The sequence below is a fragment of the Canis lupus genome, chromosome 9 (assembly GCF_003254725.2).
Source record: "Canis lupus dingo isolate Sandy chromosome 9, ASM325472v2, whole genome shotgun sequence".
Taxonomy (NCBI): Eukaryota; Metazoa; Chordata; class Mammalia; order Carnivora; family Canidae; genus Canis; species Canis lupus.
The window spans coordinates 33584707-33607052 of NC_064251.1; the positions used below are offsets into that span (position 1 = coordinate 33584707).

General features: G+C 48.3%; 1 protein-coding gene across 20 annotated transcripts in view; it reads left to right on the forward strand.

The window, feature by feature from the left end:
- MSI2 (musashi RNA binding protein 2) overlaps positions 1-20800 on the forward strand; it is a 391492-nt gene extending 370692 nt beyond the window's left edge. For 4 of the 20 annotated variants that reach the window (XM_025439695.3, XM_025439697.3, XM_025439698.3 and 1 more), the window contains 3 exons: positions 11029-11237; positions 13086-13158; positions 15617-20800. In XM_025439695.3, the coding sequence (XP_025295480.1) occupies positions 11029-11237; positions 13086-13127 (251 nt within the window). In that variant the 3' untranslated portion in view covers positions 13128-13158; positions 15617-20800. The remainder of the gene's footprint in view (positions 1-11028; positions 11238-13085; positions 13159-15616) is intronic. The other 16 variants (XM_025439701.3, XM_025439702.3, XM_025439705.3 and 13 more) reach the window with 5 other exon arrangements.
- The last annotated feature ends 1546 nt before the right edge of the window (positions 20801-22346 follow it).

Here is a 22346-nt window from a genome sequence, read left to right on the forward strand (position 1 = left end):
ACACACAGGGGACCCAGGCTGCCCCGGAGTCAGGGGTGGGGCAGGCAGGGGTGGGGTTAACCCAGCCTCCAGAAAAGACCAGAAAACCTAGACTGCTGTTGGATGATCCAGTTTTGCTGTGTATCCTTGGCCACCTTATGTGACTTTTCTGGGTCTAGACTGTTCCACTCCAGGCACATCAGACCTTCCACAGAGGCAGCCCCTGAGATTTCAATGTCTCCCCGACCACCTGGCTCCAAGAAAAGCCAATCAGGCTTGGATATGACTTGCTGGAGGGCTACACTGGGTTAGGGGACTGGCCCCACAGCTGTATTGCTCTGGCCTTGGTATAGAAACAGCTCAGCCCTTATAACCCTTCACCATCCTAGGGGACCAGGTTGCCTTGTGGAATAATCAGATAAGAATAATAAACACTTTCTTTTTTTTTTTTTTTTTTAAGAGGATAAGAACATGAAAGAGTAGGGAATCAGAAGGCTTGATTCTGGTCTAGCTCTGCCATCCAACAGGCTGGGTGAGTTTTGGGCAAAGGGCTTCAGACTAGAGGGTGCTTGCAGACCTTTCAACTCTGTAGCTCTAGATAGCTGCTGTGTCCACAGCTCTCAATCTCTTGGGGGTGGGGGGGCATGGTAGTGATAGTGCTTTTAAAATTAAGAAGAATGACTGGAGAGAAGGCCAGGGGTTTCCAAGTGATGAGAATGCATTTGAAAACAATCAGTCCTACATTGTTTTCATACATAGAGGGAGTGAGAGGGACAGAAGTATTCCAGAATTGTGAGTATCACAGAAAGAGCCTGTAGTCAGATTTCCATCCTTGGGTATGGTTGATTAAATGTTTAAGGTTTGGCCCTCTGGATGGTATTTGTTAATAAAGGTAGACTTGTTAACAGTTACCATCAATAAGCAAATTTGAGACCAGGGCCAACACGGTGGTTCTTGAACCTTGCTGCTTGTTAGAATCATCTGGAGAGTTTTTGAAATTCCTGGTATCCAGGCCACCCTGCAGACCCATCAAATCAGAATCGACCAGGGTCAGCCCCAGGCCTCAGTAGTAGTTAAAACTTGGACTCAAGTACCACCAGCTTCTTGTCAGCTTCACACCATCTCTATGACTTTATCACCAGCATCCATATCTCAAGTGAATAAATAGAACCAAGCCAGGTAGGTTGCCCCCACCTCATCTCATGACCAGGAGAGCTGGTCTGGATCCTCAGCCTGCAGCCTGGGAGCCCAGGGCTGTCCTGCCTGCCCAGGAGGGCCATCCCTCTAGGGCAGCCTGAAGGGGTCTTTGTCCTCACAGATGAGATTCGAGGACAGGCCTGTCCTAGCTGAGATTAAGAGCATGTGCATATAGAACCAACGGCCTGAAGCAGCCATAAACATGGAAGCAGCCGCCCTCTTTGACTGTCTGATGAATGGGGGCCTTTTGGTAAGGTCGGAGTTTGTTTGTTATTAAAGACCTAATTAGAAACATAAGAGGGAGCTGAATGGCTCCGTGCTTGGCTAATTAGTGACATGTATGCACCCGCTTTGAACTTCAAGGACACAGAGCTATTAGTGCTTACATCAAAAATGGATTAAACTCCTGTGCCTTTATAATCATTAAAGACAGGCTGCTTGAGTGGAAAGCCTTTTGTAGAGGTCCTCAAGGGGCTACCCCTTGGGCATCTCCCCACCCTACCCCCGGGTAGTAGAGCCTGGGGCAGTGAGTTTCCATTCCGAGTGACCAGGCAGTAAATACTGCTGGTCCCAACCGGACTGACCCCAGCAGAATGCAGTGGTCTTTGGGACTGAAACCAGGCCTCTGGTCACACATTCCAGACGCGTCCCTATAAGGGCTCAGGTGTGGGAGGGCTCCCTTTCTGTCTGGCAGTGTCCCCTCTTCCCCACCCTGAGCATAGCAATCCTGCCCACCTGCCTTATGCCCGGCCTTATTCTGGGATGTGGCCCAGAGGAGGGTGGTCTAGTCCTTCGGGAGAGACGTGGTCCCCTATCTCATAGGGCAGGTATGACCCAACCCCAGGGAGCCCCCAGTCTGGACAGGGCGACAGAGCCCTCACCCTCAGGAGCCAGCAGTCCAACAGGGAAGGTTTGGTGTCTGTCCTTGCAACGTGTCTGAGGCAAAGATCCAAATAAACACAAGATGTCCTGTCAGACTAGAAGGCAGGGAAGGACAGCCGAGCAGCAGGATTCTGTTTGACTAGGAGCTGGGAGTTGCCCTGACATCCAAGTTCAAGTTGGGCTCAGTCTGGTCAGAGACACTTCCGAGACAGCTTCCTGCACCACTGTAGTCCTCGCAATTGGACCCATCCTACAGGTTGTCAGGAGCATGAAAAAAGATGGGGTTAAACACCCACCAGTGTACCTGGCACACAGTAGATGCTTAGTACTTAGCAATTCCCTTTCCAGAGTGGCACCCATAGAAGCCACAGCTTCTGGAACTGTGTGCCTCTTGCCTCTGAACCCAACTTTGCCCGTAGTAGCTCCACCTTCCCTAACTGGGACAGGGTGCTAGCAAATTCTTTTTTTTCTTTTTTTTTTAATTTTATTTATTCATGAGAGACAGAGAGAGAGGCAGAGACATAGGCAGAGGGAGAAGCCAGCTCCATGCAGGGAGCCTGATGTGGGACTCGATCCCGGGACTCCGGGATCACATCCTGGGCCAAAGGCAGGCGCTCAACTGCTGAGCCACCCGGGCGTCCCAGTGTTACCAAATTCTGACAAAGCTTTTCATCGTGACTGAGAGTACTACGAGTATACGTAGGTCCAGCCTTGGACTCCATGGTGCTTTCTTGTCATAGTACATGGCGCAGGAAACATGCGCTGAGCCTGCAGAGAGTGGAATCACTCACAAGATAGAAGCTAGGATCTGATGCCTCTGGCCGAGGGCAGCAGACAGGCTGGGAATTCACGAGAGAGTACACACAGCCCAGCAGCACCGAGGGTGGCTGAGTTTGTGTGGGGAGAAGCCAGGCTGGTGTCTTTGTTGACCAGATAGAGCTGGCTGTGCCTCGGGACATAGACAGTCACCAGATCCAAACAAAAGCAAGGGACATTCTCAGGATTAAAGTAGGAGACACTCAGAGCAACCAAAGTGTTCTGGAGAGAGAGACAGACAGGGAGAGGGAGTCACCCTGGCACCTCACTCCCTGTCCTTATTTCCTTTCGGTCCTCAAGGCAGGGTGGTCAGGAACTGGAAGCCAGGGCCTTTCGAGCTGCCTGGCCCGGTGGCAGTGGAGGCCGCAGCCTGTCTCCCCAGGCTCAGTGCGCTGTTGCGTGGGTGCTGGTGGGCTCTGGGAGTCTCCTTATCTGCCGCTCCTTGCAGGTTCTAACCCGTGTGCACCTGGAGTCTGGAACCAGTGAACTTACAGAAGAGGCAGCAGGATGTGAGTTTTAAAACCACCTGCTGCAGCCAAACCATAAACAGCCATCTTTCACGTTGATCTCCCCTGTTTCCCAAAGTGCCATAGAGGCTCAGGGCCGAGGCACCATTGAGTCATCCATTCACTTCTAAGAGGGATCATGACCACCTTGCATTTGAGACCAGACCAGACCTGAGCCAGGGCAGCCTGCTGAGATCCTTTCATCTGGTGAAGCCTTTGTGGCCCAGCAGACAGTTCACATTGGCAGAGCAAGCACCAGGCGAGCACCAGAGACCCACCTCATGGCCTTTCCTTCCCTGGAGCCTTTCTCCCCCTCCTTCCTTAGACACATAACAACCAGGTCTGTCCCTGGGGACCCTTGGGGCCTGGGAGAAACAGGAACCTGATGTTAACTCCATGAAGTTCCTTCTTTGCCCTCATGACAAAACCTGGGTTCTTTGGCCACCGGGACCTGCTCAAGGCTACTCCATCCTCAGAATTTACACCATAAGCAGATGGTAGTTAGCCACATGTCTCTTTTCTCCTTGCCTACCTTCCCAACCAATTCCAGCCTTGTCCGTTGTGAGGAGGAGACACATCCACAGACCCAAATCAGGGCCCATAGTAGAAGAGCATCAAGTTAGAGAACAAGCTATTGTCTGTTGAGATTGTATGTCAACATAAAGTAAGTAGTCCTAGCCACAAAGCTCTGCTCAGACAGGTTCATTCTGGGTGTCTGGGGGCTTTCTGCTTACACTGATTGATCTGAGTGATAGTACAGATCTCCAGGTTCACTACTAACATATGATGTGAGGCCTTTAGAGCCAGCCTGTAGTAAAGTTCCCTCTTCAGAGGGGTGTGCTTTGACCAGAAGCTTAGACCATTTTACATAATAATTAGTCCCAAGTCCTCTGTTCTGCCGTCCATGCATTCCCTACTTGAGCTAGCCAGCATTAACCAGCAGACATCAGCCCCAGCCCCAGCAGCCTAAAGCAGGTTAGGTTTTGAGAGAACAAGCAGAAACTGCAGTCTTCAAAGACCAAGGCACCGGGGCAGCCCTGGTGGCGCAGCAGTTTAGCGCCGCCTGCAGCCTGGGGTGTGATCCTGGGGACCCTGGATCGAGTCCCACATCGGGCTCCCTGCACGGAGCCTGCTTCTCTCTCTGCCTGTTCCTATGCCCCCCTCTCTCTCTGTGTCTCTATGAATAAATAAATAAAATCTTTAAAAAAACAAAAAAAACAAAGACCAAGGCACCACAGTAACTGACATTTGCAGTGTTTGTGACACTGACTTGCCTGCCACCCAGTGCATGAGCAGACACTGTCCACGTGTCCCATGTGGTATTTAAGATGGGCCAGGCATCCCTGGATATGTCCGGAGTTGTTGACCTCAGGCTGAGTTCGTACCTCTGTAATATATTTGTTTGTATATGGAGACAGGGAAACGGAAATGCCATCACATTACCCTCTTAATCCTCCCCTCGTGTTAAAGTGTTTCTCCTCCTGCCCTTCTGAAATAGCCTGAGTTTTAGCAGAGCTTTCCCAGGTTGTATATAATTGCTGGTCCTATCTGTCTCTCCCACCTTCAGGCTAAGCTCCAGAAGGAAAGTTAGAGCCAGGATCCCTGGGACATAGTGGCCGGGCAGAGACTGCTGGAGCATAATTGTAATTCCCCCTTGCTCTGCTGGAGACATGCTGTAATAATTCACAGCTGAGTATTTCTCCTTCCATTAGCAGGAACAGGCTTATCTTTCCATGCTGACCTTTCCCATTTGACCATCTCCATTAATTTATAGTGGGTCCTACTTTCAGAGGGCATGGAGGATCAGAGTGGGGTCCTTTACTCTGTTCCCAGGAAGGCCTTGGCTGCCCGGCTGCCATTCTTCAGAGCCCATGAGCAAGGAGTGGCTGGCTGTTGAGAGGGACCTGTGGAAGTCTCCAGTGTTGTAGGAGTCTTTTTTTTTTTTTTTTTAAAGATTTATTTAAGAGGGAGAGCACATAGAGTCAGGAGAGGGGTAGAGGAAAAGGGAAAGGGAAAGAGAGGAGAGAAGCAGACTCTCCCCTGAGCAGGGAGCCCAACTCAAGGCCGGACCTCATGATCCCAAGATCATGATCTGAGATGAAATCAAGGGTCCATCACTTAACCAACTGAGCAACCCAGGCACTGGTGCTGTGGAGTTTTTAATGAAGGCAGATAGAAGCATGACATGGACAAGGTGAAGGTAGAGGGGAGAGTTGGAGGGGCAATGACCTTGACCTCTGTTTCTCTGGCATCAGCCTATCACCACAGCCCCTCTACTCATTCCTCTTTCAGTTTCTTTACATTCTTTCAAACAAACAAAAAAAACCTAACACCCAGTGTGATGGTTGAAAGAAAATCACAGAGGCTTCTTTTCCCAGTCCTCCATTCTGTCGGGAGCTGGGGGTTGGGAAGGGGAGCCCTGACACCAGGCAGCCCATCCCTTCTCTTTGGCCCTGAAATGTCCTGTGTCGTGAGTTCTGTTTTGGCAGCACCTTACCCTCAGAGCTGGACTGGGCGAGGACAGGCCTGCCATTGCCTGTACCTCTCCCTAAGAAGCACATGCTCTAGAAATGTGATGGGGGCCACCAGGGCCTCCCACCTGAGATGAAACCTGGCAGCAGCCGATAATTCACAAGGTAGATGATTGCAATTGTCTTGAGGGCTGGCCCTGCCCTTTGACGAAATGCGAGACCCACCAGAGCAGGACCACGGTCTAACACTGGGACTTGGCGGGGCCCCAACCTGTCCCAGATATGTGGGCTGAGCTCACCTAGGGAGGATTTTGTAAACAGTTCCTTTCTCTGGATCAGCAATAATCCAATTTTTGGATCTTGAAGCCAGGCGCTCCTAGAGGTGCCCCCCTCATAGTCCCAGGCTCTAGCTTTCTGCATCACATCCAATGACATCACTCAGGGATCAGATGGACACCGAGACTTCCACGCTTTTGGGGTTGTTCTGAGTCTCAGTGTGCTAGGACTCCCTGACCCCCACTCTCAGCCCAGCTGCTTCTGACCACAGTTGGGCAGAGCCACAGGCAGACTGTGTGCCTGCTTGGAGGCAGGCATCTCCCTGGGTTTGCTTTAAAACCCTGAGGAACCCATGAGCTTTGGATCCAGTCCCTACAGGTAAGGATGTAAGCCTGTAGGACACACCTTTGTGAGGGTCTCTGGGATAAGATTCCCTGGGGTTTCCTGGGTCAGCCATGAAGGTACTTCATTCCCTTGATAGGAAGTTCCTCCTTTTATCCAACTCAGAACGCCTCCAACTTTAAGTCAAATGCATTTCCTCTTGCTGGCCTCAGTGAGATTCCAGGCCCTTGCTTTCCTGCCCCTTCCCGCCTCCCACCCTGTGTCTCAGAGTCCTTCATCGGGTCCAATGTGATTAAATCCCCTAGACAGATGAATTGAAGCCTTTTTTGTTTGAGGGGGGGTTTAAAAGATTTTATCTATTTATTCATAAGGGACACAAAAAGAGAGGCAGAGACATAAGCAGAGGGAGAAGCAGGCTCCTCACAGGGAGCCCGACATGGGACTCAATGCCCGGACCTGGGATCAGGCCCTGAGCTGAAGGCAGATGCTCAACCGCTGAGCTACCCAGACATCCTGAATTGCAGCCTTTTGTAAATCACTTCCTGATTGTGAACTATATTTTCCTATACCAGATTTTCCTAAATTTGCCTATGGTACCTGTATTACTGGGCTCTGCATCCACAACTATTTTAAAAATAGGCATGTTTGTGCTTTCTCTCTGCCACTTTCATGTAGCCTACTGAGAGGTAGACCAAGGCAGACAGCACTCACATGGTGCAGATGAGGACTCCTCCCCTACAGGCTGAAAGGTTTACCCACGGCACACAGCCAAGAGGTCAGGGCCAGGGTCACACTCAGGTCTTCTGACTCCAAGTCCAGTGCTCCTCTCTGCACCACAGCTGCCTCCCTGAGCGTACCGGCTGCCTGGACCCGGAAAGCCCAGAGGATGCTGGGGACCAGGGGTGAGGGGTGAAGAGGAACTTGCCCAGAATTAAACTACTGGTGGAAAAGTAGCCTCATCCCAACCCCTCGCCCTTCACCCTGCCCAGTGAGCCCCCCTACTGCCTGGTGAGGGGCTTGCCCCAGGCTACCTAATGCTCACAGCTTCTGCGGCAGAAATGCCAAGGTGTTTGCAAGACATTGTCCTCTCCTGAGACAGGAGTCATGATGTCCCAATTTATAAATCTCAGCACTGTTTATTCAGCAACACATTCTGAGATCCCTTCCCTACACACACACACACACACACACACACACACACACACACACACACACACCCCTAGAGCAGAGCATACCCTTGCCCATTGAGAGTGAGGGTCCATCCCCTCTTCCCACCCCAATCCTGGCCTGGGGGAGTGGTTTGGCCCCTCCAGATGAGGCTGGGTGCCTGGGGAAAGGCACCTCCACCAAGACACTTCCCCGAGCACTGCCTGAGGGCTGACCGCCACAGAATGCACCCTGGGGTCGGGGCTCAGCATCTGCCTCCTCAGCCTGCCCCTCCCTCCGCTCAGGTCACCCAGCTCAGAGGGAGAGAGAGGGTCCTCGAGTGACCCCCCTTCCTGTGTAGCCAGCCAGTGTTCAGTATGAACTCCCCAGAAGGCAACCCTTGGTCCCTGAGGCCTTCCCCCCGCCAGACAGAAGGAACAGCTACCGACAGACTGCATGCAAAACGGCACTCCCTACTCTTCTGGGGCTCAGAGCCATTTGCTTGCCGGGAGCCTGCCCAGAGATGCATGGGTGTCTGGATGGCTTGTCTGGGGACTTTAACCCGCTTTCTGGCGCCAGGGTCTCCTGCCTACCGAGAGACACGGAGGGAACTGCTGGCGCCGAGCGCGGTGGCCCGACTCCGCGAACTGCGGAACTGCTTAGCGCCTGCCAGCTGCGCCCCCTGGCCGAGACCCACACCCCGCTCCGGCCCGGGGCTGGGGGTGAGCCGCAAGGTGACTTTGAGCAGGCGTGGGGCACCGTGAGGGGCACGTGTATGACAATAATGGGACGTGAGTTTTCAGAGCTGTGTCCTGATCGGATGCCTTCAGCGTTGTGACTGAGCAGGGAGGGCCGTCGTACGTAGGCTAAGAGGTGCTGCTTATCCTGCTAACCGTGGAATCCCTTTGGCCCCCGGGGCACACAGGCCTGGGGGAAGTAGAGGGGGCTGTTTCTGGACGGCAGCCTTCTATGGGCATGCTCCATCCTGTCTCTGAGGCCACTTCTGCTGGCTCCATTAGTCTCTGGGTGGCTCTCCCAGCTGGAGGGAGCCAAGACCCAAACCCCCTTCTCCTAAGCCCCTCAATAGGTGGGCCTGCCCACACTCTTCCTGCATCTTCATCTGGCCAGAGGAGCAAGAAGCCAAAAAAAAAAAAAAAAAAATCTTTCCATCTTCCACTGCAGGGTCTCCTCCCCTAGCCTCTCTTTACCCTGAAACAGAACTGGCTGGTTACTTTGCATAGCAGGGGTCAGCTGCCAGGCTAAACCCAGAGTTCACTGTCTGAGCTCAGCTCGCTCCATTTTCCCTAGCCCAGAGCAAAGAAAAAAAAAAGTGTCAGACCGAGATAATACCGTCTTTGAATATCTCAGCTTGATATTTGCCTCCATGAGTGAGAAAGGCCAAATGTTATCTGCAAGTTTAATCTTCTGTATTCAGAATTCCTGCCCTCTTTGTCTGCCAGTGCATTCGCAAATCAGCCATTCACTTGCTCTAAGCCTCTGTGATTTTTTTTTTCTCTTTAACCTGTTTTTTCCATCTGCTAGTTGACTCATTTCTCAGCTCCTGCTTCCCAGGGGCCTCACTCTAGAGCCTCCTGCCCCAAGGGCACCTGGAGGTATCAGTTTCCCTTTTTCTGTGCTCAGTCACAAGCCAGATGCTGCTTGGTTTGATCTTTGTATCTCTGTGCCCCATCTCAGTCTCTGCCAGCCTGGCTGGGGTTGCGTGGTCAACCTCTTCCCATCCCCAGCACAGGCGGGTAAAAAAATCAATCCACGTTGAGCTCTTCAAGCCCCACCAGATGTGAGGGGACCGCAGGCACAGGTCCCTGGGGCAAGGTCACAGCCAAGAGTGGGGCTGCAGGTGTTAGAGGTAGCTGGTCACCGGACAGAGAGGGAAATGCCACGGGAAGCAGAGGGAGAAGATTGCAGTGAAAAGCGGCGCCTTGGAGCCAAAGTCGTGGCAATAGGCGGTGTCCGGCTTGTCTGGTTCTTCCACTTGGGTTAGCCGTAGCCCCCAAAGTGGCTGGTCCCAGACTCACCTTCAGCTTTCAAAATCAATGAGAACTTACTTTTGCAATTAAAAAAAGAATATTCCCCCCATTTTGTAAAGAAAACTGCTGCTAAGGGGAAATGAAAGATGAGACAAAATTTAACCCAGGTGCCGCTGTGGCCCTCACTGAAGAAGGAATGATGGGATTGGGGGGGAGCAGGGTGGCTACAGATGGAGGCCCAGGCGGTGTCTCCTCCCGCTGCCCCTCCTCACCACCACTCTCAGGATCTGTGGCTGTGGTCTCCTCTCTAGAGCACAGGTGCATTCCTAGCTCTTTGTCTCAGTCTGGAGTTTTATGAGGTTAAGAGAGAGCAGCCATTTCAGTCAGATATGCTTTAGCTGTAAATCGGTTCGGTCAGTATGCTCTGCATTCATACTTCTTTGTCTTTTTTTTTTTAAACAAAAGGAAAAAAAAGTTTAAACCCCCCCCTTTCCTTCTACTGCAGGAGGTGAGTGTGTGGGTGTCCTGTAGAACCATTGGCATTCACCCAGCTTCGGCCCCAGTCTCCAGATTTGCCATCCCCACCCCACCCCCTCCCTCCATCCCCTGCTCTCCACCCCAGAAGGGGATCCCTTGCCACCATCATTACGGGTTTGTTAAGATGCCCAAATTTTCCATGACATATCCCATCCTCCGACCACGTTCAGTAGTGATGACTTTCATGCAGGGATATAAACGGGGGTGGGGGGAGGAGGTAGCCAGTGGGGGTGGGGGCGGAAAGAGGTTTGGGGGCGGGGAGGACTGGAGATCTTTTTTTGTCTTTATCTTTTTTCAAAACAAATTTGTCATTTAATGGATCCAAAAACAAACAAACAAACAAGAAAAAAAGTGAAACAAAAAACAAATTTTTAAATCCCTTCCCCAAAGATTTTTTTTTTCCTGGACACAAATTGCTTTGTTTCCTGTCACGTTTTAATATCAATATTAACACAATGTGTAGTCTAAAACTAGTTCCTTTGTAGTTTGCATGGGATGTGAATGCTGTCTCAACGTGCCCAGATCTAGACAAGACTGCATGAGCACCAATTCAGATGTGAAAACAAATCTCTCTCTCTCTCTTTTCCTCTCTCTCTTCCATATATATCTCTATTTCTATTGTGATAATTTGGTGGGCAGTGAAGCACCTCCGGTTGGTTGCCGTAGTGTGTTGAATGATTGTTTTTTTATTCTCTCTATTTTTGGAGCTCCGAGCTTCTTAGTAGTAGCCTGGGCTGAGTATTCTTGAGTCCCTGCTAATGTTTTCGCATGGCCTTGGTTGAGTGTTAGAAGTTGGGCCTCAGCTGTTTTTCTCGAGTGTTTGGCTTGTAATGACCGGTGCATGCCTGGCTTCTGGCCTCATACCCAGCTCTATTCTCTGCACACCAGTCCTGAATAGCTACAGTGCTCAACCGAATTTTGGCGCGCCCGCTTCCCCGGCAGGCTCCAACCCCGCGCGGCCCGGAGGCTTCCCGGGGGCCAACAGCCCAGGACCTGTCGCCGACCTGTACGGCCCTGCCAGCCAGGACTCCGGAGTGGGGAATTACATAAGTGCGGCCAGCCCACAGCCGGGCTCGGGCTTCGGCCACGGCATAGCTGTAAGTACCTCCCTCCCCTGCCCTCCCGCTGCCTCCTCCTTTCCCACCTGTCTCCCCTGGGAGAGGGGACCAGAAGAGCCTGGGGTTGGGGGCCGAGGAGAGGACAGTGGGTTGCCCCACCCCATCCACATTCCATCAGCCACCTAGGGCTGTTGAAATTTTCTTGAGCCACCAGCACGTGATGGAGTGGAAGGAGCATGGTCAGGTTCAGGTCCCCACTCCATACCCTCGGTCCATGCAACCTTGAGCCTCTCATATAATCCTATAATCCATCAGAGTTTCACTTCCCTGGCTACAAAATGACAATAAATACACCTCCCTCCAAAGGTGATGTGAGAATTAATGGAAATAGGATACGTCACCTGCTACCTCATAATAGGCCCTCGGCATCAGCCACCCCTGCTTGATCCCCCTGCCTTCTGGAGACAACCATATGGGCTGGGACTTGAGGAGCTTGGGAATATCCCCACACACACCTCAGGATAGCAGCCTTGGTCAGTAGAGTCCCCGGGCCTGAGGTCCAGAGGCAGCACTTGGCCCTGGGACACAGTGTGGGGTTCATGCTCCCTCCCAGGTGGTTTCCTTTGCTAATGTTTCTTCCAGTTTCCAGGTTCCAAGTAAGTTCCCATTTGCGTTCTTTAGCTGCAGCCCCGCAAAGGCCAGATGCATTTGATATTTGTAATGCTCTGTGGTTCTATAATCTAACTAATCCAGGCAATGGAAATTTGCTTAACAGATTTGCATGCTGTTTTCAGATTGTATTGTTCTTCCCCTCCTGGTGTGTGTGAGCATGAATGTGCCTGAGCCCACTCGCTCGCTGTCCCTTCCATTCGGGAAACAGAAATTTGGCCCCCCTCCATTCCAGCCAACCTCAGCATTTTGGAGGCAGTTTGGTTTGGGGCTCAGATGGGAGTGTCTGCTGTTCCAGGTCCTGTCCCTGACAGGAGAACCCTGCCCCGGGGGCTGAGCTGGAGAGAACAGAGCAAGTGCAGACAGTCCGGGCCACCAGGGCCCCCGTTCCCTGACCACCTCCCACCCCAGCAGTGGAAAACACACACACACACACACACACACACACACAGAGGTACATGCACACACGCTCTCATGCACTCACTTGAGGGTACACCCATACACTCAACACACACATGCACACTTTCTCTCACATACTGCCTTACACACACACATGCACATTGCTGCCACCCCTGGCCTGTGCAGTCTAGGTCCATATGATTTCACTCCAAAGCCAATATCACTTAAGTCAGTAGTCTGATGAGTCAAATCCCCTCAGATGAGCTGTAGTACCAAATCCAGAGTATTATTATTCAGTTTAGAGCTGCATCAATTTGGGAGAACATCTATCACCACGTAGAGCACAACTTATTTCTATTGCCAACGCCCAGAAACACAGACCCTATTTGTTCTTGAAAACCTGGGTTTCTTGACCTGTGTGCTGTGGCACCTTTCTGGAATGACCACGCGTGGCATCACGTTTTGTCTGTGCAAGGGCTCGCTTTCTCCCCAGCTGGAGCTGTCGGGACTGTGGGCAGAGACCCTGGTTATCTTTGCCCTCCGGGGTTCAGGGCAGCAGCACCCACCATCCTGGGCACAGGCCTCCCCTTCCCAACAGTGACACACCCCCTGTGCCTCTGGCTTGGGGTGGGAAGTGGGGGCTGGAGGGCCCGGAGCTGGGGAGGATGGCCTCCGGGCCCCTTGTGGCGCAGTGTCTCAGAATTACATATTCATGCTGGCAACCACGGTCTAGTCCTAGAGATAATTTCCTTTCCCAGAATATGACAATCTGTTCCCATGTATAGCGTGCTGATGACCTTAACAATTGTGCAATTTTAGGGACCTTTGATTGCAACGGCCTTTACAAATGGATACCATTGAGCAGGTGCTTCTGTTGCCATCCCACTCTGAGGTATTACCTTCTCTGCCCTGTGTCTCCGCCCTGCCGGGCGTGTCGTACATGTATGCACGCTCGCATGCAAGTACGCACGGGCCCTGGTCTCATCGCGCCAACACCTCTCTCTCCTCTCTCCCAACCCCTTTTTGGGGGGGTGGGGGCAAAAAATCCAGTCTTTTATTCTCTCATCCCTTTCTCCAGCTTTGATCATGACCCTCACCTTTTTTTTAACTTTTTTTTTTTCTTCTTGATTTGGTTCTTTTGATTCCTTTTCTTGATCTTCCCCACCCCTCATCTTTCTCCGTCTTGAAATACAATCAAGAGCATAGGAAACTGGAAGGTGATCTGGTGCTGTACCTGTCCCAGGGGGCCAGAAGCAGGAGAATCCTGGCCTTTGGCCAAGGCTGGGGGTGGGGGCCGGGGCCGGGGCCAGCCCTCTGGGGTCCTGTGAGATGGCCTTTCAGGTCCCTGGGCCCTTTTAGTCTACCAGAGCTCGCTGGCTTCGACTGGTGGGGTTCATGCGGTCAAACAGCCAGACTCCATCTTTTAGTGAAAAGAAAACATTTTTGCCAATAACTACTGAGTAATTATCCAGATTACCGCACAAAAAGCAAATTAAATTAACGACATCACCTGCGTAACGTGGATTTGGATCCCTGCCAGTTTCCTAACCTTTTAAACTGAGCTCAAGTTAATTAAACATTTTTTTTTAAATCACTCTGATGGGGATATGGAAGGGGTGGAGTGGAGAAGGGGAGATGGGGGCAGTCAGTGAAGGAGCCTCTTGCCACAGTGTCATTGGAACATGAGTATCTTGCTCTTGGGAAGAACCCCGAGAAGGAAGAGGGGTTCTCTTAGGAAACCTAAGTGCGTACTGTGTTAGCACAGTTTGGGGGCTTGAAACGTGGGTCTGTCTCTCTGGAAGAGGGAGGATGACAGCGGAGGATGGGAATGGGTCCCAGCTGGGGCATAAGTGCCTTTCTCTCTGGGAGTGGGGACATAGGAGAAGAAAGGCTGGAGATGGACTTGCCACTTTGGTTTGCAGTACGTAGGACACCTCTCATAGAGGGGGTTTTACTCTAGGCCCTCAAGTCAGCCAGGACTCTCTAGGATGGGCCCAGTTGGGGGACCAGATTGAGTTGAGCTCCATAAATCTCCTTTGGATTTCTCTAATGTTGCTGCTAAGGAATCACCTCAACTAATGCAACTGCCTCTCTTAACCAAATAAACCCCGTGTGTGAATTTTCCCCACGCCTCACCTCCATTTCCCTTCGAGCACTGACCCAGCCATTGCTGGCCAGAGCCAGAGGCCACTAACAGTTTGAAGGAGAGCTACTCACTACTAATTAATCTGGGCTTGGGGGACCAGGGGAGGTAGGGTTCCTCAGAGAACAAAGTGGACTGCTGTCTCCAAGAACTCGGGATTGGAGGTGGCTCTGGCCCTTTGTGGAGTCAGATGAGGAAGGGATAAAACAGCTACCAGGCACAGCAGATCCCTGCAAGGTCAGACACCACACTGCCCGTGCCCTCACTCTCTCTTAGAAATGAGGGCGGAATAGGGCTTCCCACCACAGCCCGTCCTCTAAGGCCACTGTGGGAATGAGGGGAGAGCATCCAGCCCATCCTCAGCATCCAGCTAGAGGAACCTGTTCTCGCAGAAGGAGAACATAGCCAAGAGAGTGGTGGTAACACCCGACCCCCCTCCAAAACGGATAAAGTGAGCCAACTGAGTGACATGTTGGAACCAAAACACACACGTTGTCCCTAACAGAGGCTTCATTCTCTGCCATTTAGCGCCATCCACAGAGGAGACGCTCATGGTTGATTCAGGGAGACTCAGCAAGTCTGGGAGTTCTGGGCCTGTTTTTATTTCCTGTAACCAAAGCTGGTTATTTGTTGCATATGTTTTTCCCTGACCTTGAGTCCTTGATGTGAAATATCATTTTTTTGGATTTTTTAAAATTTGCATTCTCAGTTATTGGCAGTCATTGACAGTATCAGATAAAGCAGGGTTTTTTTTGGTTTTTTTGTGTTTTTTTTTTTAACATTTAGCTTTGAAAACCAGAAGTGTAACCAGATTTTTTTTAAAAAGTATCACTCATCAGTTTGCAGTTCACCAGTGTAGCCGAAAACCCAGCATGGCCACATTTGCTGACCACATTTCCTGCCATTACCCCCAAGAATCCAACAGTACAGTATCAGACCAGCAAAATAGCAAGCCAGCAAAATGAGTCGCAGAGCTGTCTGCTCCCCAGTGTCAGGGTGGCAAAGATGTCAGATTTCCCAAGTCGTGATCCCAGTAAGTTGTGAGCCTGGCTGTTTCCAGACGTACTCAGGAGCCCAACGCAGTCATACTTTGAAAGCGCTAGTGAAAAAATTGGAATGAATAATACGTTTGCCTGACACGTCTCTCTTCTCCTGCTTCCCACTTTATGTTCTCCTCTGGGCACCCCCGACCTTCCGCACCCTGCAGAGCATACCTGGATGTCCAGGCAAGACTGGGCGAAGTTTCTGAGTGGCCCTTTGTTTAGGTGATGTCATCAGACCTGGACCCCCACCAGCCTCACTCCCCATCCCAACCAGAGATGGCTCACTTCGGATCGAGGGTTGACTACATCTCATCATCTCACGAATCTGCTGTAATATAAGACAACAGCTTTTAAATGTGTATATAACCCATGATTTTGGTTTTGTTTTGTTTTTCTTGATGGTTTCCCTTCCTCTTCTCTCTTCCTCCCTTCTCCTTTTGAATCTCTTCGAATCACATTTGGTAGTGATTTTGACTTAGTCCTGTAGTCATATAGCTTTAATATCTAGTTGAAAGCTAATCATAGTATAATTGTTATATTAAGGTATTATTTTTTTCTTAAAAAGATTATTATTATTTTTTTTTTTTTTTTGCTCGTTTTGATTCTGTTCTCACTTTTAAAGGATGCTGAGATGGTAATATTACTCTCAATATTTTGGTACCAATTCTGAGACTGTATGGATTTTCTGGTGGAGCTTGTGCACCCACGGAAGCAAAGTGTGGAGCGGGAGGTGGGCATAAACTTTCTCCTTTGCGTCGTATAAGAAGTGAGATGTAGTAGGCTAATTAACAGACTCTATAGCAGTTCTTTTTTGTGACGTCTCTTTGTTAACCTAAGTATATCTATTTTCGGCAATAAGGTAAGGACGACAGTGTTTTGAGTGTCCTCCTTTTCTATAAGTGCTTTTTTTCTGTTGAAAGAGGTGATATTATAAGGTTTTTTGAAATTGTGAATTCTAAAAAAGAAGCGTTGTAAATACAATTCCATTAACTACATAGAAACTATTAAGAAAGAGAGAATCAAAAATATTTTTGTGAGGGAGTCGGTCCCAGGCAGTTGGATGCTCTGTGGAAGGAGGAGGGGAAGGCATGATAACCAAGTCAGTTCCCAGGCGGAAGGATACCCCGCTGCCAGGACGACCCCCCCGGGAAAAGTTAGAACACTGTTTAGCTCCTTCTGTCTGTGTGATAGACCTAAGAACTGTATTAGTGTCATACCAGCATATTAACCTCTCGTCTGTGCACAGCTTCAAATGTTACCGTCTAGTTAGATTTTTATTTAAAATATGAAAAACTGCTTTTCCCAAGACGTTTTTTAAAAAACAAAGCTACAATTTTAATATTTAACATATTTAAAGTTTCAAAGCACACCTGTTTGGCTTGGGTGGGGAGGGGTGGGGGGACATTCTTTTTCAGTCTTAATTTTTAAATATTTGATCATTTTCTATTGTCCAACCATTTCAGCACCTCCAAAGGTCCCTAGGACACTTTGCCTCTCTTTGCTCCCCTGCCCCCCACCGGCCCCCCCCCCAGCTCCAGGGGGGCCCCCCTCGGGCCAGGGGCGGATAAGCCTGCATTAATGAAACCTTTTCTCCATTCACTTCCTATTTACAAATTAGGAAAGCAACCTTTTTGGTTTATATATTTTTTTTAATACCTCAGTGCTGCAAGTATCACCAGAGAGGCTATGGAAGAATTTTTTTTTAATTTATTGTAGATGTAAACAGAATTTTAAAAATAAAAAAGTATAAACATCGCTGCACTGTGACTGGTGGGAAAAACACAGTTTCCTGTTTGCACATGTTTAACATTTGGCTGTTATAATATATGGTCCTCAGTTGGGGAAAGATACTTATGATGAAGGATATTTTTTAATTTAACTTTTTTTTAATATTGGTAATAGGTCGGCAACAGCAACTATAGAAGTACAACTCAATAGATGGCATTAAAACCTATTGTAGTGTGGATAGATATTTTTTCTTTTTTAAAATGTGATATTGACGTTTTATTAATATTTTTTAAATTGTTACGTTTATAAATTTGGTACTTAAGGCACAGCCAGTATGAGACACTGAATGCGACATTTATTATAAAGAGCTGCTGCACTCCTACTATTTTTATAAATTTTACTAACAAAGTAGACTAATGTAGACCTTCACAGACATGGTAGGGCAAAAGCCTCTTCAGACAAAAGGCTCCAAAATGCTAACTCAGAAAGAAAGAAAAAAAGCCTTTTCCAATTCCAATTAAACAGCAACGACATTTAAAAAAAAAAAAAAAAATCCTGTTTTTCCGATTAAATGTTCGGTTGTTTGGTGAGGGTTTTTTGGTTTTGTTTTGTTTTTTCTTTCTTTCTTTCTTTCTTTCTTTTTAATCTCCAAACAACCAAGTTAAGTAAAATGCTGGGCGCTTTTAAAATATCAAAACTTGTTCAAGTGATACAATAACAAAATAGAAGTTTTATTAAAAAAAGAAAAAAGACAATAAATTCCCAGAAATTCAGTGTCTAGACTAGGGAATTTAATTACTATTTTGTCCATGTTGGTGATGTACTGTATACCCTTCCTTTCTCTGCATCCCCCGTCACCTCATAGAAGAACTCTTTGTTGATCACTGTCTGTTAATAATGTATAAAATGGCTATCTCGTAAGCGTGCTGTCCTGGTACTAGTGTAGTGACTTTTTTTCTTCTCTTTCTTCTAGTACATATTGATAGGTATAACGTAATTAAGGTTTAAAAAAAAAATTAGACATAGTTATTCAGATTTAGGACCAGTAAGGATAGAACTTTCTCTTATTTATGAAAAAAAAAAATGCTAATGATTTTGGGGCAGTTTTTTCCTTTCGATTTTTTGTTTTTCAATTTCAACTTTTTATTTTATTTTTGCTGATCTGATGTGGTTTCAACTAACCCAAGGTCTCATGATGTTCAAATGCCGGCAGACTCTACGGCGTTTTGTAGATTCCCACCCCCCCAACTGTGAAGGGGTGTGCCATACTACCTTAAATGCTAATGCTAGATATGCAAAACTGGATTTTTTTAATTTATTTTTTAAAAGAGGGAGGCATGGTATATTAAAATGATTTTACTAAGAGAAAAAAAATATTTTTTTAAGAATGCTCAGAAGAAATTGATAATCTGTGTGAATATGTTTTAGATGTTTATAATACCTTTTGAAGAGACCCAGTAGCCCATAGCACAAATCTCGTGGAAATCTGATATGTTTTAATGTGGCTACCTAGGTTAAGGTTCACGTTAGTCCCCCCCATTCATCTAGAAGTCCATTTTGAAAGATTTTTGTAAATTATTTTAGCACTGATGTTCAGCCTTGTCTTTGTTTCAGTTAAGCTCAATGGCGAACATGGGAACCACCTTTCGCCTTCCCTGGGGGAGAAACCCTCTTGGCTGATGGCTTTCCCCCCCGGAATCACGAAATAGCCACCGGGTGACTTTCTGGCTTCCAGATCCATCTGCCTGGGACCCCCGAACTCCTCTCCTCCCGAGCAGAGGGGAGTGAGTGACGTTAGCTCCCGGACCCATTCCTGGTTCTACCCGGACGTGGAGCTGACGGGGATGACCGAGCCTCCGGTCCCCTCCCCAGGAGCCTTCTCAGCCCTGGTTTGTGGCCTTCCTCACACCCACTGGGAAAACCAGACAGACTCGCTTTCTATCCCAGTCGCTCATTGGCTTGATTCAAACGAAGCCCCGACAGGCCTTTGCGTTTCTACCCTTCATAACCTTCATCCCAATTTGAACTTGTAGCTTGGACTTTAAGGTAGCATGGCTCTATTGCTGTCAATTTAATGTCTCACTGCACAGCAATTCACAGCCAGTGAATGTTACACACATCTTGCTAGACTAGTGTAAAAATCATTGGGTAATTGTTGGTTCTAATGACCTGAAAGGTGTTCAGTTTTTGTTTTCAGTTTTTTTGTTTTTGTTTTTGGGTTGGGTTGGGGTTTTTTGTTTTTTAGGGGGTTTTTTGGCAGGGGGGGGGTTCTTTTTTCATTTGGGGATTATGGAAAAAAAAATTTTTTTTGGTTCCAAATAGAAAAACAAAACCTATTTTGATCTTTAGTGCAAACGAGGGCTAGGGACTTAGCCACCACCACCACCACACTGCTTCATCCTGCCATTCGCTCACTGCAGCATAATCAAGAATAAAGCAATATAGTTTACTACATTTTTTATTGAAGGTCAGCCATGCTTTCTGTATTATATTGCATATGAAATTGTTTACAAAAGAAACACTAACTCATACTTCTCTTTATCGGTTGGGAGTGGCACGCAGGGACAGAGGGAGACTGGGGGGGTGGGGGGAGCGGGGGAGAATGTGCTTTCTTGAATGTGCTTCACCAGCCCAGCCGGGCTAACTTCCAAGGAAGAGAAGGGAGGGAGGTGGGAGGCGGTGGGGGGGTGAGCAGAGGGACCCAGGCTGGGAAGCACATTGGAGAGAGACAGCACCGGTAGGCTCCTCTGCCCTCACCCTAAGCAGAAACGCAGCAGAATCAGCTCAGCCCAGTCCTGGGCACAGACACTACACAAGGAGACGCTGTACGTTAAGCAATACTTTAATACTGTAATATGTTTGTTTTCCTTTTTTTCTTTTTTTAACCAAAAAAAAAAAAAGTAAGTAAACTAAAACAAGAAATATATATAATAAAACCCACCCCTCTGGGGAAGCAACCTTAATTCAAACACTTGGCTATCAAATAATCAGAATGTATTGTCTCAGACAGGATTTCATTTCCGGGAGGCAGGGGCACGAGGGGGGCGGGGGATGGGGTCTGAGAGACAAAAGTTCCAGAGCCTCCCTAGAAGGCTCTCTGCTACTGTATTCTGTACATACTGTACCATCCTGTGTGGAATCTGTGAGTGTCCTCTTGAGTAGCGTGGGCTAGCCAATCTGCCGTTCATGGTGTATTGTAAACTCGGAATTCCATATGTAATAGGATGCAAGTCTAAGCGTTTCATGTGGACATAAATGTATCTAAATAAAACTTTCCCTAGCACTGTGGCTGACCTCACCCTTACTTTTATACTTTAGTATGAAACTGATGACAACTTTGGTAGTGAGTATTTTTTTTATATATATACATATATATGTATCTATATATATATATATCTCAAGCATCTTTCAGGTCTTTGTGTGTGGCTTTCTTAAAGCCCTGTTGTAAAAAATTACTATGTGGATGGCAGTCTCTCACATCACAGATGTGGAAAGTATAATTTTATATTTGTATTTTCAAATAAATAAGTTTGTGAAAGGTTTCCATCCTCTACTGTGGTCCAGAAATCAATGTGTTTGTCTGACAAAAAAAAAAATAAAATACAATAAACTGTTTTGAACAGTTGTTTGGTGTTCTTTCACTTGCAGAAGAGGGCTCGGCTCGGGGTTAGCTGTTTGTTTTTTGGGGGGCTGTCACCAATCATACCTGCCTCCCCTCAACCCTTAGCACCAGTGTTGGCCACACCACCCCCAGTGGAGAAGAAGCCCTTCCACCTGTCCCCAGGGAGCTGATGGAACATTTTTATGAAGTGACAAGAGAACACTGATGTGGAAGAACAGGCTGCAGAACACCTCAGAACCCTTGGGTGGTCAGGGAACCAACGCCAAAGGTCCTATGAGATCATGGGATCTGGAACCGCAGATGTGTGTCAGAGTTAAGTGGCTGTCCAGGTTGCTGGCCTCAGCAACAGCCTGCAGGAGAAGGCACAGAATCAATTCCATGGCCCTCACATAGGAGTCTGAAAGGGTATCAGGAAGCCCAGCCTTTGCCCTCACAGTCAAAGTCTTGCTTCGTGAAGAGAATTGTGTAGGATCACAAAATTAAAGGTCTAGAGAAATAGATCATCTATGATACTTCTGCTTTCTATCAAATAGTTGAGAGGAAAGAACTGAGACACAGTTCATTGAGGACAAGCTCCAAGACTTGGTGGTAGTAGTCAAGATATGGCCAGAACCAGAGGGATTCCCTGGGTTTTAAGCTCTGGTGATAAAAGCCAGGCCTCTGGGTTTGTAAGGGATGGAGCTTCCCATAAAGGCTTCCTCAGAGTGCTGGCCTGGCCGCCCTGGGCCCCTCCTCTAGTGTCCTGTCTCTTGCTCATTTCAGCCTCTTTATCGAATGGACATTTGTGCTACACAAAGGTCCAAGAAGAGAAAACAGAAGGTGTCCCTTTTTGTCTGAGGCTGGAGATAGGAGACTCTGGTGCTAGGCCCAGCTCTTACATCCACAGGCAAAGCATCAGCACTCAGTGTCTTGTGAACCTTGAGGACAGCAGAGTATAACCTCCACCACCCCACAGAAATGAGAGCTCAGGTGAAAATTTCCTTTTAGGAATTTGGAGAGGAGTAGGCCAGAGACATGAACTTCATCCTCATCCTGCTTGCTCAGTTCCTCCCAGAAACCTAGGGAGAGAGTAGGGGATAAGGGCATCAACTGTATGCTAGTGAGGCCCACACGTGGTTGGGCTAGTCTTCGTGTGTTATGTGACTGTCTACATTTTAATGTTCAGGGAGGACAGGTGATTTGCCCTCGGTCCTATGACTGCTCAATGGCAGAACAGAGCTGTCATCCCCAGGACATCCTGCTGGTCTCAAGCCTGGTGACACGTGTCCGCCAAAGTGTTGAGTGTGACTGGCTGGGGTTGGGGGAAAGCACTCAAACCAAAATGCCTAAATGTCCCCTAAAAAGAGGCAGAAAAATACCAATCTAGAGAAAAACTTTCAGGGGAAAACACTAAAAATACTAAATAGAAAACAAATCAGCAAAAATCAGGAGAAAGAAAAAAGAAACAACGTGAAGGTAAACGTCAGCATAAGTAAAATAGCACTGAAGGAATGCTAGCAATTTAATCCATAATTATTGGAATATGAATGGATTGCATTTTCTAC